This window comes from Euprymna scolopes, chromosome 14, assembly GCF_053919585.1.
Source record: "Euprymna scolopes isolate OS-2025 chromosome 14, ASM5391958v1, whole genome shotgun sequence".
Taxonomy (NCBI): Eukaryota; Metazoa; Mollusca; class Cephalopoda; order Sepiida; family Sepiolidae; genus Euprymna; species Euprymna scolopes.
In genome coordinates, this window is record NC_136495.1 from 17,383,609 (window position 1) to 17,397,605 (window position 13,997).

General features: G+C 32.0%; 1 protein-coding gene across 1 annotated transcript in view; it reads right to left on the minus strand.

The window, feature by feature from the left end:
* Window positions 1-2,706: 2,706 nt before the first annotated feature.
* LOC145292879 (adapter molecule Crk-like) overlaps window positions 2,707-13,997 on the minus strand; it is a 193,993-nt gene continuing 182,702 nt past the window's right edge. Inside the window, exon 8 of the mRNA XM_080138998.1 lies at window positions 2,707-3,312. Within this exon, the coding sequence (XP_079995124.1) occupies window positions 3,154-3,312 (159 nt within the window). The 3' untranslated portion in view covers window positions 2,707-3,153. The remainder of the gene's footprint in view (window positions 3,313-13,997) is intronic.

The following is a 13,997-nucleotide window of genomic DNA, read 5'->3' on the forward strand; positions in this document are numbered from 1 at the left end:
TGCCCCTTCCAGTAAAATCCTACCCCAGATCCATTTTAACCAGATTGCCGAAACCCTGTTACATCCAACAGACATTGTAATGTTTAGTTTTTTAATATATTAGATATAAAATCTCATTTAGATAAGCATCATTTGGCATGTGCTGTAAAAAAAAAAAAAAAAAAGAAAAAAAAGAAAAAAGAAATTCACTGCACATTTGCAGACATGTTTTCATCAGAGCCATGAGTAACCATACCTCTTTGAGTCAACATCTTTTTCTTGCAGTTTCATTATGTGGAATGAAAACAAATTTAAAAAGGAACTTTTTTCTCATTCCAGCTGTAAGAAAAAGGTGATGGCCTGAAGAGGTCTGGTTACTTATAGCTCTAACCAAAACATATTTGCAAATGTGTAGTCAAATAACATTTATATGAATAAAGTTTTAAACCTAATAAAAAGCTCTATTTATTATTGAGCACTTTTCTATAAGCATAGTAAAAATTCACTGGAATTTGATTGTGTGGATGTAAATTTATCATATATATATATATATATATATATATATATATATAAAATGATAGCATGAAAATTTAAAATATTCATGGCAAGTTAGCTATACAGAACCGTTTGTGCTTCATTCCTGGGGAAAATCATCCAGTTCATTGACTTGAGATATTTTATGATTGTTTTTTTTTATAACAAATATTAATCCAGTTACTAGCCAATCAGAGTTCTTGGGTTTTATTACTACCTACTAATATCCATCAGTCAATGAGTGTTACTCTTTTTCTAAAGTCTTCAACTTTAAATGGGCCCAATGAACAATAGGCAATCTTACTCTGATGCAGGAAAAATTGAAGAGTTTTTTCGTATTTTTCTGTTAACTATCACCATCTTAAATTTATTTTAGAAGTTTAATTTTAACACAATGCAGGCGTTTTTTGGTTATTTGATTAACTGTTGATTTAAATCTTTAATTTATTATTTACATTTAGTGATACTAAAGTAGAATTTATTCTGTGTCTGCAGTTAATTGTTAGTTTGTTTTTTTGATTTAGTAATTTTTTAACATTTGTGAAATTTTAAAGTTCTAGTATCTCCCTTAAACAAAATCTTCACGGATGGTCTCAGCATTTTCATGATCTGGCCCATCCTAATATTTTCCATTCGACTATAGGTTTTCTTAAAGTTCCGAGTAATAGTTTGATAATGGTGTACTAAATCTGTTTTCTCTTTTTATTGAATATGCTTGTGTGATTATAATATCTTTAATTCTAATTTGGTTTGCCGATACAGTTTTTGTTATCCAGGTTTTCATATGTATGTCTTGTGTCTCAGTAGGTTTTGCTGTTGGGTAAGCAGTTATTTTGTAAATGGATGATGTATGCTAATTTTGCTGCTATATATCTCAAGATAAAGATTTGTAACAAAAAAAAAATCTGCTTCATTTAAATTTTTTTTTTTTTTATTAAAAAAAAACAAACAAACAAAAAAAAAACCTTTTCACAACCATTAAACCAAATTTGCACCCTGATAATATACTTACTTTAAGTTTCGTAAATCTTTAGACAAAATAATCATTCTTTTACATAGAGTACTATAATCTATTCAATAGTTAACTCATAAATTTGACAAAGATCTGTTCATTTAAATAATATTGTTGTAACAAAGTGAAATAGTAACATCTGGTATTTTTTTAAGTGTAAAACTAAAATTAATTCAAATTATTGGTCAATCAATCCACTGACTGTGTGAAAATTAATTTATAAAGAAACAAAATAAGGATGGGAGTAAAAAGAAAAAAAAATCCTTATGTAACAGCAGTTTAGATAGAAAAGAAAAAAGTCCTTGGTTTGTTCAGTTCCCAAAAGAGTTACGTCCCCTTGCAACCACCAGATTTTAAATGATAAGGCACAATATGGAATTTTGTTTGTAGTTTTAAACAAAAGAGGTGCAGAATGGGTCGTGGAAAGGAATTATTGTGTTATGCTAAAAAAAAAAAAAAAAAAAAAAAAAAAAATAACTGACATTTTCTTTTTCTCCTTCATAATGAAAAATAAAGGAAAAAATTTTTTTCTTTCTTTTGAAGAAAAAAAAAACAAGAGGCATTAAAAACCAATAAAATGACCAGAATATTGTTTTTCTTTTTCTGTATATCAAAGCAATTATAATTTGCACAAACCTAGCAAAAGAAAAAATAGGAATCAAAGTGGTTAAAAAAATTTCTTTTTTCAGTTATAAAACATATTTGATTTCCCATGAAATCATTGCAAAAATATTCTAAAGAAAAATCAATAAGCATGATTAAAAAAAAAAAGGGAGGGGTACTTATGTGGATTATTGATGTTTTAAACCAATGTATTTCATGTGAAAACATTACACACTTAGGCATCATGTCGAAATTAGTATAAATTCCAAAAATTATAAAAAAAGATCCAGTAGAAAAATAATTACAAGTAAAAATTAAGTTTATTGATTTATAGTTTTATCATAATTTTTAATGTCAAGTTCTGAATATCCAAGGGAGGCAACTACAATCGATCATTTTGACTAAATGTGGAAGGTAATTATGGATGATTTTTTGTTAAAAATACATCCTCTACTGGATCATTGTTTGCAATTTTTTGAGTTTATATTAATTTCAACAGGACATGCAAATATGTAATGTTTTCACCTGAAATGTGTTGGCTTAAAACATCACTAATCTGCACAAGAAAAAGAAAAATCTATGAAGAAAGTTTAATAATTAACTTTGTGGATTGGCAGAAAAAATATCTGGAAGAAATATGTGCATTGTACAGAAATATTTTAAATTATAAAAAAAAATTGCTATACATTTACGTGTGATTATAGCAAATTAAGAACTTTTATCTTTAGTGAATTTTGTGTTTTTCCTCAAATCCCACATGTTATCTGGAAGGAAGGCGAAGAGGAAGGATGTCAGATGAGGCTGATCTCCAAAAAAGTCCATTTGTATCTATTTGTCTTTGCCTCTTGTTAGCATAACGATTGTGCACATATAAAGTCCATCAGTAGACACATATACACAAAAAAAAAAAAAAAAAAAAAAAAAGAGTGGCGTTATTATTATCTCAATCCATGGAACCAACCTGTCTATGTACATATTCCATGAGGAAGATAAGGAAGGAAGATATCATTTTAAGTCTTTTTGGCCTATACTTTGTTTGTATTATTTTCAATATCGCCTTCACCTGTATTTTCAGAGTCTATGAATTCTACATGAGTGAATGGGAAAATGCCCGTCTTTCCATTCACTTCTCCTTCCCATTGGCCATTTGGATTTATTTTTGTTACCGTCACGATATCTCCAATCTGAAAAGAAAATAAACAAGATTTTTAGTTTCAGATGAGAATACACAAACATGGGTGTCCCATGTAAAACTAATATATATATATATATGTGTGTGTGTGTGTGTGTGTGTGTGTGTGGTTCTTTCGTTCTCCATATTTTCAAACTATCTCTTCTGAAACTAAAAGTTGCAGAGCTGCGCTAGGAGCCTCAAATGATTGGATTTTTTACAGACGTTTTTTTTTCTATGGGTTTTTAGCAAGTTAAAATTGTTTCTAAGGGTTCAAAAAAATAGCTAAAAATTGAAAACATCGTTAAACATTTTGTACATTCATCTTATTTTAAATTTGTTCATATGCATGTCACATTGGTACAGTGGTAACGTCACCAGTTTTGAATGCTACAGTTTCGGTTTTGATTCTAGCTGATGGCACCTAAATGCTTTTTTTTTTTTTTTACTTTTGAAATCATGACTATAGTAATATATATGAAATCGAGACAAATTAAAATATATTTAAGCATATTTTAGGCTTGCCCCTCCCTCCACTAGTATGCATGTATTTGACCTTTGAAAACTCTACCAAACTCCTCCGCCAATTTTGGGCCTAAACACTTAAAATTTTAAATGTAGGTTACTTGGACATGGATCAAATTTGATTTGAGCCCCAAAACAATAAATGTTAAGGGGTCAAAATTGGGATCAAAGTTGTAAAAATTTGACCTCTGCGATCTCTACTAAATTACTCAGTCAATTTTTGGTCTAAACATTTGAAATTTTACATAAAGTGTATTCAGATATGCAGCAAGCTTTTTTTTAATAAATTTTTGGGCGAAAATTTTGCTGCCAAGAGGTCAAAGTCGAAAGAGTTGACGCTTGCAGACTCTACCAAACTCCACCAATTTTAGGTCTAATCACGAGTCAAACTTTTTAATATATATATATATATACACACACACACACACACATAAAATTATTAACAGTACATAGGGCCCGATCAAAGCTAGGCTGAACTGCTAGTATATATAAAAAATAGAATTAATACCTGGAAGTACAATAAAAATATTTTGAGTTTAAAATCACCTGAGGATGGTGAGTATATGAAACCATGGTAACAGCATTAAAAACTTCTTTTGATGTAATTCAGAGATGTCAACGCAAAAATCTGAAACCAAGATACATTTTCCATTTTTTTGTCTACAATTAAAGTTTACATCATTAATATACTTGATTCAAGAAATAAAGGAAAGACATAGCTGTTAGTTGCTTTCTTGGTTTATAGCTTCAAAATTAAGAGAAAAACTTCATGTGTGCAAGGAGGAGACAAGAAGTCATTTTTTGATGAAAAAAATCTACCTCCCCTACCCGCATTATGAATCGTTTGAAGTATGACAAAAAGGGGAAAGAGAAGACTAAACAGATAAAGGAAGAGGATATACAAAAAAAAAAAAAAAAAAACAGTAAAAGAGAAAGAAAGGTAAAAGCAAGAGAAAGGGAGATAATATTGAGTCAAGGCAGTAATCAGATTTAAAACAAAACAAAAGAAAAATTCCACTAAAAAGTTAATTTTTCCTATATTGCCAACCGGATTACTGTCATTTAAATCAGTAATAAAACACTGAAATACTTTACATATAGTACAGACGAATTATTCAAAGTTTGGTGCTACTAATTTGTAATTTTATTGTCCTATTTTCGACCTACAGACACACGCAATAGTTTTGTTGATATTAAAATAACTAAAACGATTTAATAAAAATATTAACATTAAAAACATTTAAATTAGAAAATAACATTGCTTGCTAGAATTCTTACTGAAAAGAATAAGGGATAAAAGAGTAGTTGTTAGGTTAGTTTCTTTTCTATTCCCCTCTCTTGTTAAAAATGTCATATTTTAAATTATTTTTAAAATTTAATGTTTTCATCCCATAGACAAAATGTTTCGTATCTCTTCAAATGTTCCATTCTAGTCTGTAGGGGAAACCAACTTTATTTTCAATAAGTAAATAAGAAAAAAAAACAGGACTCCTCCAATTATTACTTAAATGAATTCATTTCTTCTTTCTTTGGATTTCATTACAATTTCATTTAAAAGATAAATTTGCATTAAAATTACCAAGTTGCTAATTTCTATTTATACAAATAGAATGTGACCGTTTATTATGTTTGCAAAAAAAAAAAAAAAAAAAAAAAAAAATGATGAAAGTTTATCCGATAAACCGATAACAATTTCACATATGGTTGTCCCCCATCTTTAAATACCTCATTGTGTAGTAGCAGTCAAGAGTCGGTTGTAAATATGATACAAGATTTCATGGTTTGACTCTTGTTTTTCTGAAAAAAGAAGACATTTTGTGAACCCAGGTATCAATTGATATCTAAGATGTAAACAATACCTAAACAGTCACAAATTTAAATCTAACAATCCTATTTTAAATAGAATAGGTAAAAATACTTTCATAAAAAAAAATGCAAAACAAAAAATAAATGTACAAGAACTAACATGCAGTTAACCTATATATCTACAAAAGTGAAATTGTCTGTGTGTGTGTGTGTACATTGCCCTACCAAACTACTTTCAATTTTCAGTCTACAGACTAGAGATTTGACATAAAGGATACTGAGATTTGGGAAAAACTAATTGGTTTTCGGCCAGAGATTTGGCTGTCAAGGGGCGAAAGTTCAACGATTTGACCTTTGAAAACTATGAAACTCTTCAGACAATTTTGGGTCTAAACACTTGAAATTTTAGATGTAGGTTACTTGGACATGGATCAAACTTTTTCATTTTATTTAAGCCCAAAACAATGAATGTTAAGGGGTCAAAATTGGGATAAAAGTTTTTTAAAATTTGATCTCTGCGGTCTCTACCAAATTACTCAGTCAATTTTTGGTCTAAACATTTGAAATTTTATATAAAGTGTATTCAGACACAGGACAAGCTTTTTAATCATTTTTTTGTCTGAAAATTTGGCTGCCAAGGGGGTCAAAGTTCAAAAGATTTGACCATTGGGGTCTCTAGCAAACTATTCAACGAATTTTGGGTTTAAACAATTGAAATTTTACATAAAGGGCATTCAGACATGCAAGCTTTTCAATCAGTTTTTGGGCAAAACTTTGGCTGCCAAGAGGTTAAAGTTGAAAGAGTTGATGTTTGCAGACTCAACCAAACTCCTCCAAGTCAAACTTTTTAATATAAGTACATAAATCTATGAACAGTATATAGGGCCCAAGCAAAGCCGGGCTGAACTGCTAGTAAATAATATGATTAATAATAAAACAATTTAGAACTTATTCATCAAACAAAATAATGAAGTAGAAATGACTAAAAGAAATCTATATTATATATTTTACTAGCCTGGGTGCCAGGCGTTTCCCAGGTGTTTGGAGGTGTGTGCTGAGCAAAAGTGGTAGTAGGCAGGCAGGCTCAAACCTGTACAGCGAAGGAGGCAAAGAACGTGTGGAAAAAAAAAAGAAAAAAAAAAAAAAAAAAAAAACTTGTGCCCATTGGCAAACCAGAAAAGATGTAGGTTTAAATTAAGGCTAACCAAAAAAAAAAAAAAAAAAAAAAAAAAAAGGGGGGGGGGATGACTTTCGAAAATAGAAAAAAGCAACCTCTCCCTGTAGAAAAGGGTCCAGTTGAGGATGAAGGAATTGGCCAATTTTTCGATATTTGTCATCCAAAATTCAAAATGGTACCGATCTCGTGAAAATCCTTTCCCTCTGTCAAAAGTCTTAGGCAGACATTCATACATACATGTAAACAGACAGGTGAGATTTATATTATAGATTAGTGCTCTATTTTTTATCAAATTATTAAGCTCATTTGAATGAAATTTTGTATAGATCTTTGTTATAAAATGCAGCAAACTAAGTATTATGTTATCTGATGCATAGTTAGGGATTAATATAGATTAGTATTTAATGCAAAAATGAGCACAATTTAAACATATTCAACCATCAATTCTGTATAAAGCATTCATTCTAAGTCAATACTAAGTCTAGTATTACTTATAATACATATGAAGGATTTGAGCATATCGAGAAGTGACAAAGTGCCATTAGCATATTAAGTGACACTCTTTGTGTAAATAAATTGAGCGGAGGCATTTGGACGATGTCACAACATCGTTAATTCATTACCCACACAGCAGCAGCCGTATAGTGTAATGGTGAGAAATCTTGACTGTCATTTGGGCGGTCAGGTTTTGATCCTGGCTTGAGGCAGTTACCTGTCTAGCCGCGCTGATGAGCTGTGAAACAGGGAAACAGTATTGTATGTGGATGACTATATATATATATTTCTTTTCACAAAAAAGTAGTAAAATCTTTAAAAAAATAAAGATAAACTGACTAGAATTCTTAAGGAATAATATAAAGATTTGGGATTATTTAGACTCCTGATCTCATCTTGAATATTTTTCTCACGTTTTAGCTAAACTCCTGACCTTCTTCAGTTGCATCTTGTATATACAAAATTTTAAATAGAGTTTACACTGAGCGAAACATTGTGCAAAAAACAGGAGTTCAAATAATCCAAATTATCAATCCTGACCCAAAAAATTCTGTGACATAATATTTAAATATTTGCTTTGAAAGACAGTTAAATAGTAAGCAAACAGTGGGGGGGGGGGGAATTGTAATGAAAATTTTTTAAAATTAAATTTAGTCTAAAGATTTCTGAAGCCGATGATATTTTGCATATTGCAAATTTCTGGCATATTCTGTAAATTTCTGTCCACCATGTAAGCTATTCATCTAACAACTAATAAAAGTAATTCGACTGAGGAGAATGGCCAAGAAAAAGAAATACACACTGGCTTTCCTATTAATTTGACTTCCATTAAGGTTACAACAAAAAACACTGAACTAAAATAGGCTAGGAATATTCATTTTTTGAAGCATTCTATTTTCTATTGCAGTAAAATATCAAATTTATAAATGTAATGTAAGTGTATTGTATATTTAACTATCTAAATTTATCAAGAGATTAATGTTAAAAAATATATTCAAATTTGTGTGTACGATATATTTGGATACATTTTATCTATATAAATAAAACAGTAGATGTACGTGTGTGTGTGTGTGTGTGTGTGTGTGTGTGTAAATATTTAACAGATAATCTCTTACACTAGAGATCACACAACACTGAAATTAATGAGAAATACTAATCATACACCAAGTATGGTTTATAATGAGTAAAATCTTTGGATGAATGAATACAGAAATATGCCGGCAAGTTGAAAAGCAAAATGTCCATTCCAACTTGCTAACATATTTCTATTACTTTTACACAAATTCATTCACAGCTTGAAGTGGTTTAAATTTTAAATCTTTCTCTATCTGCCAATAACAGAAACCTGGTTGAAGCGTTAAATGTTTTGCTTTCAATTCTAGCTGATGGCACCCAAGTAATTTTTTTCTTTTACTTTTGAAATCAGTATTATATATTAGATATGATGGATGGATGGGTTAATTAACCAGCATATCAACCTTTGTGGATCATTTAATGCTGAGGAGGTTATTTTGTTATGTTTGTTTGTTGTTTATGAGGTAATTTGATTTTGCTGGAAAGGTTGTTTGGTTGTATTTTGTTTGTTATTTGGGTTTTAGGTTTTTCTGAAGTGGTTATTTGGTTATGTTTGTTTGTTGTTTATTAGGGTCTTAGATTTTCTTACATAATCTTGTTTCTCTTAGGAATTTCAGGATATTGCCAGGGTCTCTCCGTGAAAAAGATCTTTTAGACTACCTTCACGGTAGTACCTCATTCATATCTGCTGGAGATCCACGCAGTCTATCAGGATATGTTTCACCGTGTAAAGCTCATGACATGACACACAGAATGGGGCCTCTTCGCCTTTTAACAGGTACGAGTGATCCTGGTGTGTCCTATTTGAAGTCTTGTCATTACTGTTTCTTCTCTTCTTGTCTTCTCCCAGCTAGAGGTCCCGCCCTCCGTTCTTTTCCCGAGGTTGGGCTTCACCTGCTGGAGCTTGTTATTCTTGCAGGCATTCCATGACTCCTGCCACTTGGAAGTGATGTATTTGTTGATTAGAGGTTTGTAATCAGTGTGAGGTACTTTTGTATTGCTGATATTCATTTTTAAAGATTTTTTTGCTGCTGCATCAGCTTTTTCGTTGCCTTTGAGTCCTATGTGGCTGGGAATCCAGCAGAATACGATGTCAGTGTTTTTGGAAAGGGAGGTGATTCTTTCCAGGAGGTTTATGATTAAGGGGTTGTTCAAGTTTTTGTTATATAATGACGTTAAGACTGAAAGTGAATCAGATAATATTAAGTATTTGTTTGACTTGTTTTTTTGGATGATGTCTAAAGCTAGGTCTATGGCTGTTGATTCAGCACTAAAAATTGAGCAGTCGTCTTGGAGACGTTTTTGTAGTATAATGTTATTAGATATGGCTGCACTTCCAGCTTTGTTTAGTTCTTTGGAGCCATCTGTGTAGATGTGTGTCCAGTTTTGATATTGTTCTAATATATTATTGAAGTTATTTGTATAAGTTAGGGGATGTGTGTTGGATTTAGATTTTGTTACATTCTTGAGTTTTAAATTTACCGATGGCTGTTTAATTAGCCAAAGTGGAGATTTTGGTTTGAGGGAAACATGGATTTCTGTGGTATCTATTTGGGCTTCTTTAAGAAGGCCTTTTATACGTAGGCTGTATGATTTAATAATATTTTCTCTCCCATTGAAGAAGTTTGTGTGTTGTGGGTGGAAAACAATTGTTTGCAGGGTTTGAAGGACATGAGAGTTTTAAGCAGTATTGAAGGGTTAGTTTTTTCCATCTAGACTCGGTGTATAGGCTTTCCACTGGTGAAGTGGTGAAGGCTCCGACAGCCAGTCTTAAGCCTTGGTGGTGTATTGTGTTTAGTTCTTTTATATATGATTCTCTGGTTGCCCCATATATGAAGCATCCATAATCCAGCTTGGATCTTATTAAGGAACGGTATAGTTTAAGTAGTGTGGTTTTGTCAGCGGCCCAGTCAGTGTGGGCTAGGACTTTGATCAGTTTAATGGCCTTGTGACATTTTGTTTTTAGATTTTTTATATGAGGTATGAAGATCACTTTCCTGTCGTGTATTAAGCCCAGGTACTCGTGTTGTTCAGCGACAGGGATGATATTGTTATCCAGTTTTAGGATGAGATCATGATGAGTTCTTTGAAGTTTACAGAAATGGACGCATTTTGTTTTTTCTTTTGAGAATTTAAAACCATTTTCTGTGGCCCATTCGTTTATTTTATTATTTTATTTAGACAAAGTTGCAGTTTTCGTTCAGCTGTGGTTATGTATTTTGATCGGTAGCAGATGAGTAAGTCGTCTACGTATAGGGCACAGTTAATACCAGGGTTTATGTTTTCAATGATTTTATTTATTTTTATGTTGAAAAGGGTGACGGATAAGATGCTACCCTGAGGTACCCCCATTTCTTGTTCTTTTTGGGCTGAGAGTGTGTTGCCTAGTCTTACTTGGAAGTGTCGATTATTTAAGAGATTGCAAATGAATTCTGGCATTCTGTCCCTAAATCCAAGTTCATATAGGTCTTTTTTAATGCCATATTTCCAAGTAGTGTCATACTTTTTCTAAGTCGAAAAAGATTGTTATTAGGTGTTCTTTTCTGGCAAAAGCTTCCCTGATGAATGTTTCTAATCTGAATAGGTGGTCGATGGGGCTTCTATTTTTCCTGAAGCCTGATTGATATTCTGTTATCAGGTTTTTGCTTTCAAGATACCATGTTAGTCTTTCATTGACCATCCTTTCGAAGGTCTTGCATATGCAGCTGGTGAGGGCAATGGGTTGGTAATTTGTTGGATCTGAATGGTCTCTTTTTGGTTTAGGTATTGGAATCACTATGGCTTCTTTCCAGTTTTTGGGGATGTTATTGTTCATCCATATGTCGTATATTTGTAGAAGGTAGTTGAGAGATGGTTTTGGTAGTTTTTTTTAGAAATTTATAGTGGATTTCGTCAGGGCCTACTGCTGTATCATGAGATTTTTGGATTGCCTCTTTTAGTTCTGTTCTGTTGAATGGTTGGTTGTAATGTTCTTCGTTTTTTGATTTGAAGTTAATTCTTTTCTTCGTTCTGTTTTAGGGTTTGGAATTTCTTTGATTGTTTTTTTTTATGAGGAGTTTATGGAGAATTGTTCAGCTAGTTTGTTTGCAATATTTTCTTTGTTTGAATGGGTCTTTATTGTTTTTCCTAGATATTTTTCTTACCATCTCCCATACTTTTTTTGATTTTGGTGTTCTCATTTATTTTTGATAAAAAGTTTTTCCAGGTGTTCCTTTTTGCTTCTTTGATGATTTTTCTTGCTTTTGCTGTTTTTAAATTGATCTACGTTTTCCTTAGTTGGATTCTTTTTAAATTTTCTTAGTTTGGCACGTCGCATTCTCACTGCTTCCTGGCATTCTTTGTTATACCATGGTTTGTTGACTTTTTGTAGGGGGAGAACTTTTTGGTATGTTTTCTTTTGCAATGGAAAGGAGTGTATTGTTGAAATATATTATGTGATCCTCAGTCTGGGTGTTTGCTTCTGGTATCAGTCTAGATTTGCAGGAGTTTCGGAATTTTTCCTAGTTTGCTTTTTTAAATTCCAACGGGAAGGTTTGTCGTCTGGTTCTGGGTTTTTGTTTTCTAGTATAATTGGGTAGTGATTGCTTCCGCATGTATCATCATGTCTTTTCCAGTTGTAGTCTATAAATAGAGTTGGGTCGCAAATGGTGTTGAGTAGGCATAATTGATTTTGGTTAAGTAGCGTTTCGATTATTTTACCACGTTTGTCATTTCTTGTACTACCCCATAGTTCGTTGTGGCCGTTTAGGTCCCCCATTAGTATGAATGGTTTTGGTAGTTGTTAGATTAGGGCATTTAGTTCAGTTTCTTTTATTCTTTCACTTGGTGGGATGTATAGTGAACAGAATGTTATTGTTTTATGGAATGTTGTGGTTATTGCAACAGCTTGTATGTTTGTTTTTAGGTTTATTTCACTGTGTGGGATGTTTTTGTTTATAAGTAGTGATGATCCTCCTGTAGCTATGTTTGAATTCTTGTTTAGGTAGTTATATGAGCAGTAGTGTTTTATATTAATTGTATTATCTTCTTTTAGGTGGGTTTCTTGTAGGGCAATTATAGCAGGGCAGAAAGTTTTTATAAGGAGTAATATTTCTTCAAAGTTGGGTTTTGTTCCTCTTATGTTCCATTGAAGTATTTTATGAGCCATGGTTTATTTGTCTTTTTGGTGTTTATGTCTACGTCCATAGTTTCGATGTTTTCTTGGGTGTTTCGGGTTTCAGATCGCGAATGGGGTCTTGGTGGGTGGTAGGGTCCTGATTTAGAGGTTGAGCGGGATCTGTTTATTTTGCTTTTATTGGTAGCGGTCTTGTGGGGTTCTTTTGGGGTCTGTTTATTTATTTTTTTTTTTCTGTCGTAGGGGTTGTTTCTATGGATGCTGTTTGGAGTTTAAGTTTTTGTGTTAGAGTTTTAGTTTGGGGACTTTGTATTATTTCGGTTATATTCTTTAAAAAATCTTTACTTTCTGTGATGGTTTGTTTCATGGTTTTTTTTAAAGTCTTCTATTAGTTCTCTCATTTCGTTGAGTAATTTCATGAATACTTCAATTTGGACGTTTGAGGGATTTGTTTTTGTTGTATTATTTGGTTCAAGGTTAGGCTGTGTATTTCTTTTTGTTATCTCAGAGTATTTTGTGTTTTCTGCTAGTTTACGGGCTTCTTGGAAGCTTATGTTTTTGGTGTACTTTATTCTGAGAGTTTCTTTTTTCCATTTTTCGCATTCCTTTGAGTTTGCGCTATGATTTAGATGGCAATTAACGCATTTTGGTGCGTTTTGACAATCAGTATGGGTTTCTTTGTCTCCGCATCTCATGCAAGTTGGTGGTCGTGTACATCGATCTTTATGGTGCCCGTATCGTTGACAATTGTGAGACCTGAATGGGCTTGGTATGTAAATTTCAGTGTTTATTTTTTCATATCCTATTTTTATGTTGTTAGGTATTTGAGGAGTATCAAATGTTAATATGTAAGCGTTTGTGTCTATGATTTCGACGGATCTTGTTTTTATCTGAATTCTTTTGATATCAATGACGTTTTGATTTTTAAGATTATTTTTTGTTTCTTCTAAGGGGCCAGGGCTAGTTCGGGGCACCTGATTACACCTTTGCTAGTGTTCAATGTTCTGCGGGGGTAGGTTTTTATTTTTCGATCATCGAAAAGTTTCCAGTTGTAAATTTCAGTTGCTTGTTTCTGGTTTGTTATTTCAATTAACAGTGTGCCATTTTTTTTTATTTTTTTTTTTACAGTTTTTGGTTTGATTCCTTTTGATAGTATTCTTTCTATTTTGAAAGGAGACATTTTTGTTATTTGTTCTCCTTCAATTGTTTCTATTACAAAAAATCTTGGGAAGTTTTGTTTGCTTATTTCAGTTTCTGAGTCTGAGCTAGTCAGATCAGAAACTTCTGAATGACTTCTTTTTTGAGGCTTATAGTGGGCCATTTTTGTAGTTCGTAATTTTTCTCCTCTATATATATATAGCGAGTGTTTAAATATCAATTAAACTATGTAATTATGACACAGGCCAAAGAAGCAGATTAATTATCAGAGTTCCAAGGGAGCCAGATTATGGGCTAATTTGAAGATGGACGTAATTAGCATCCGATTGTAGCAAACCATTGGGATTCA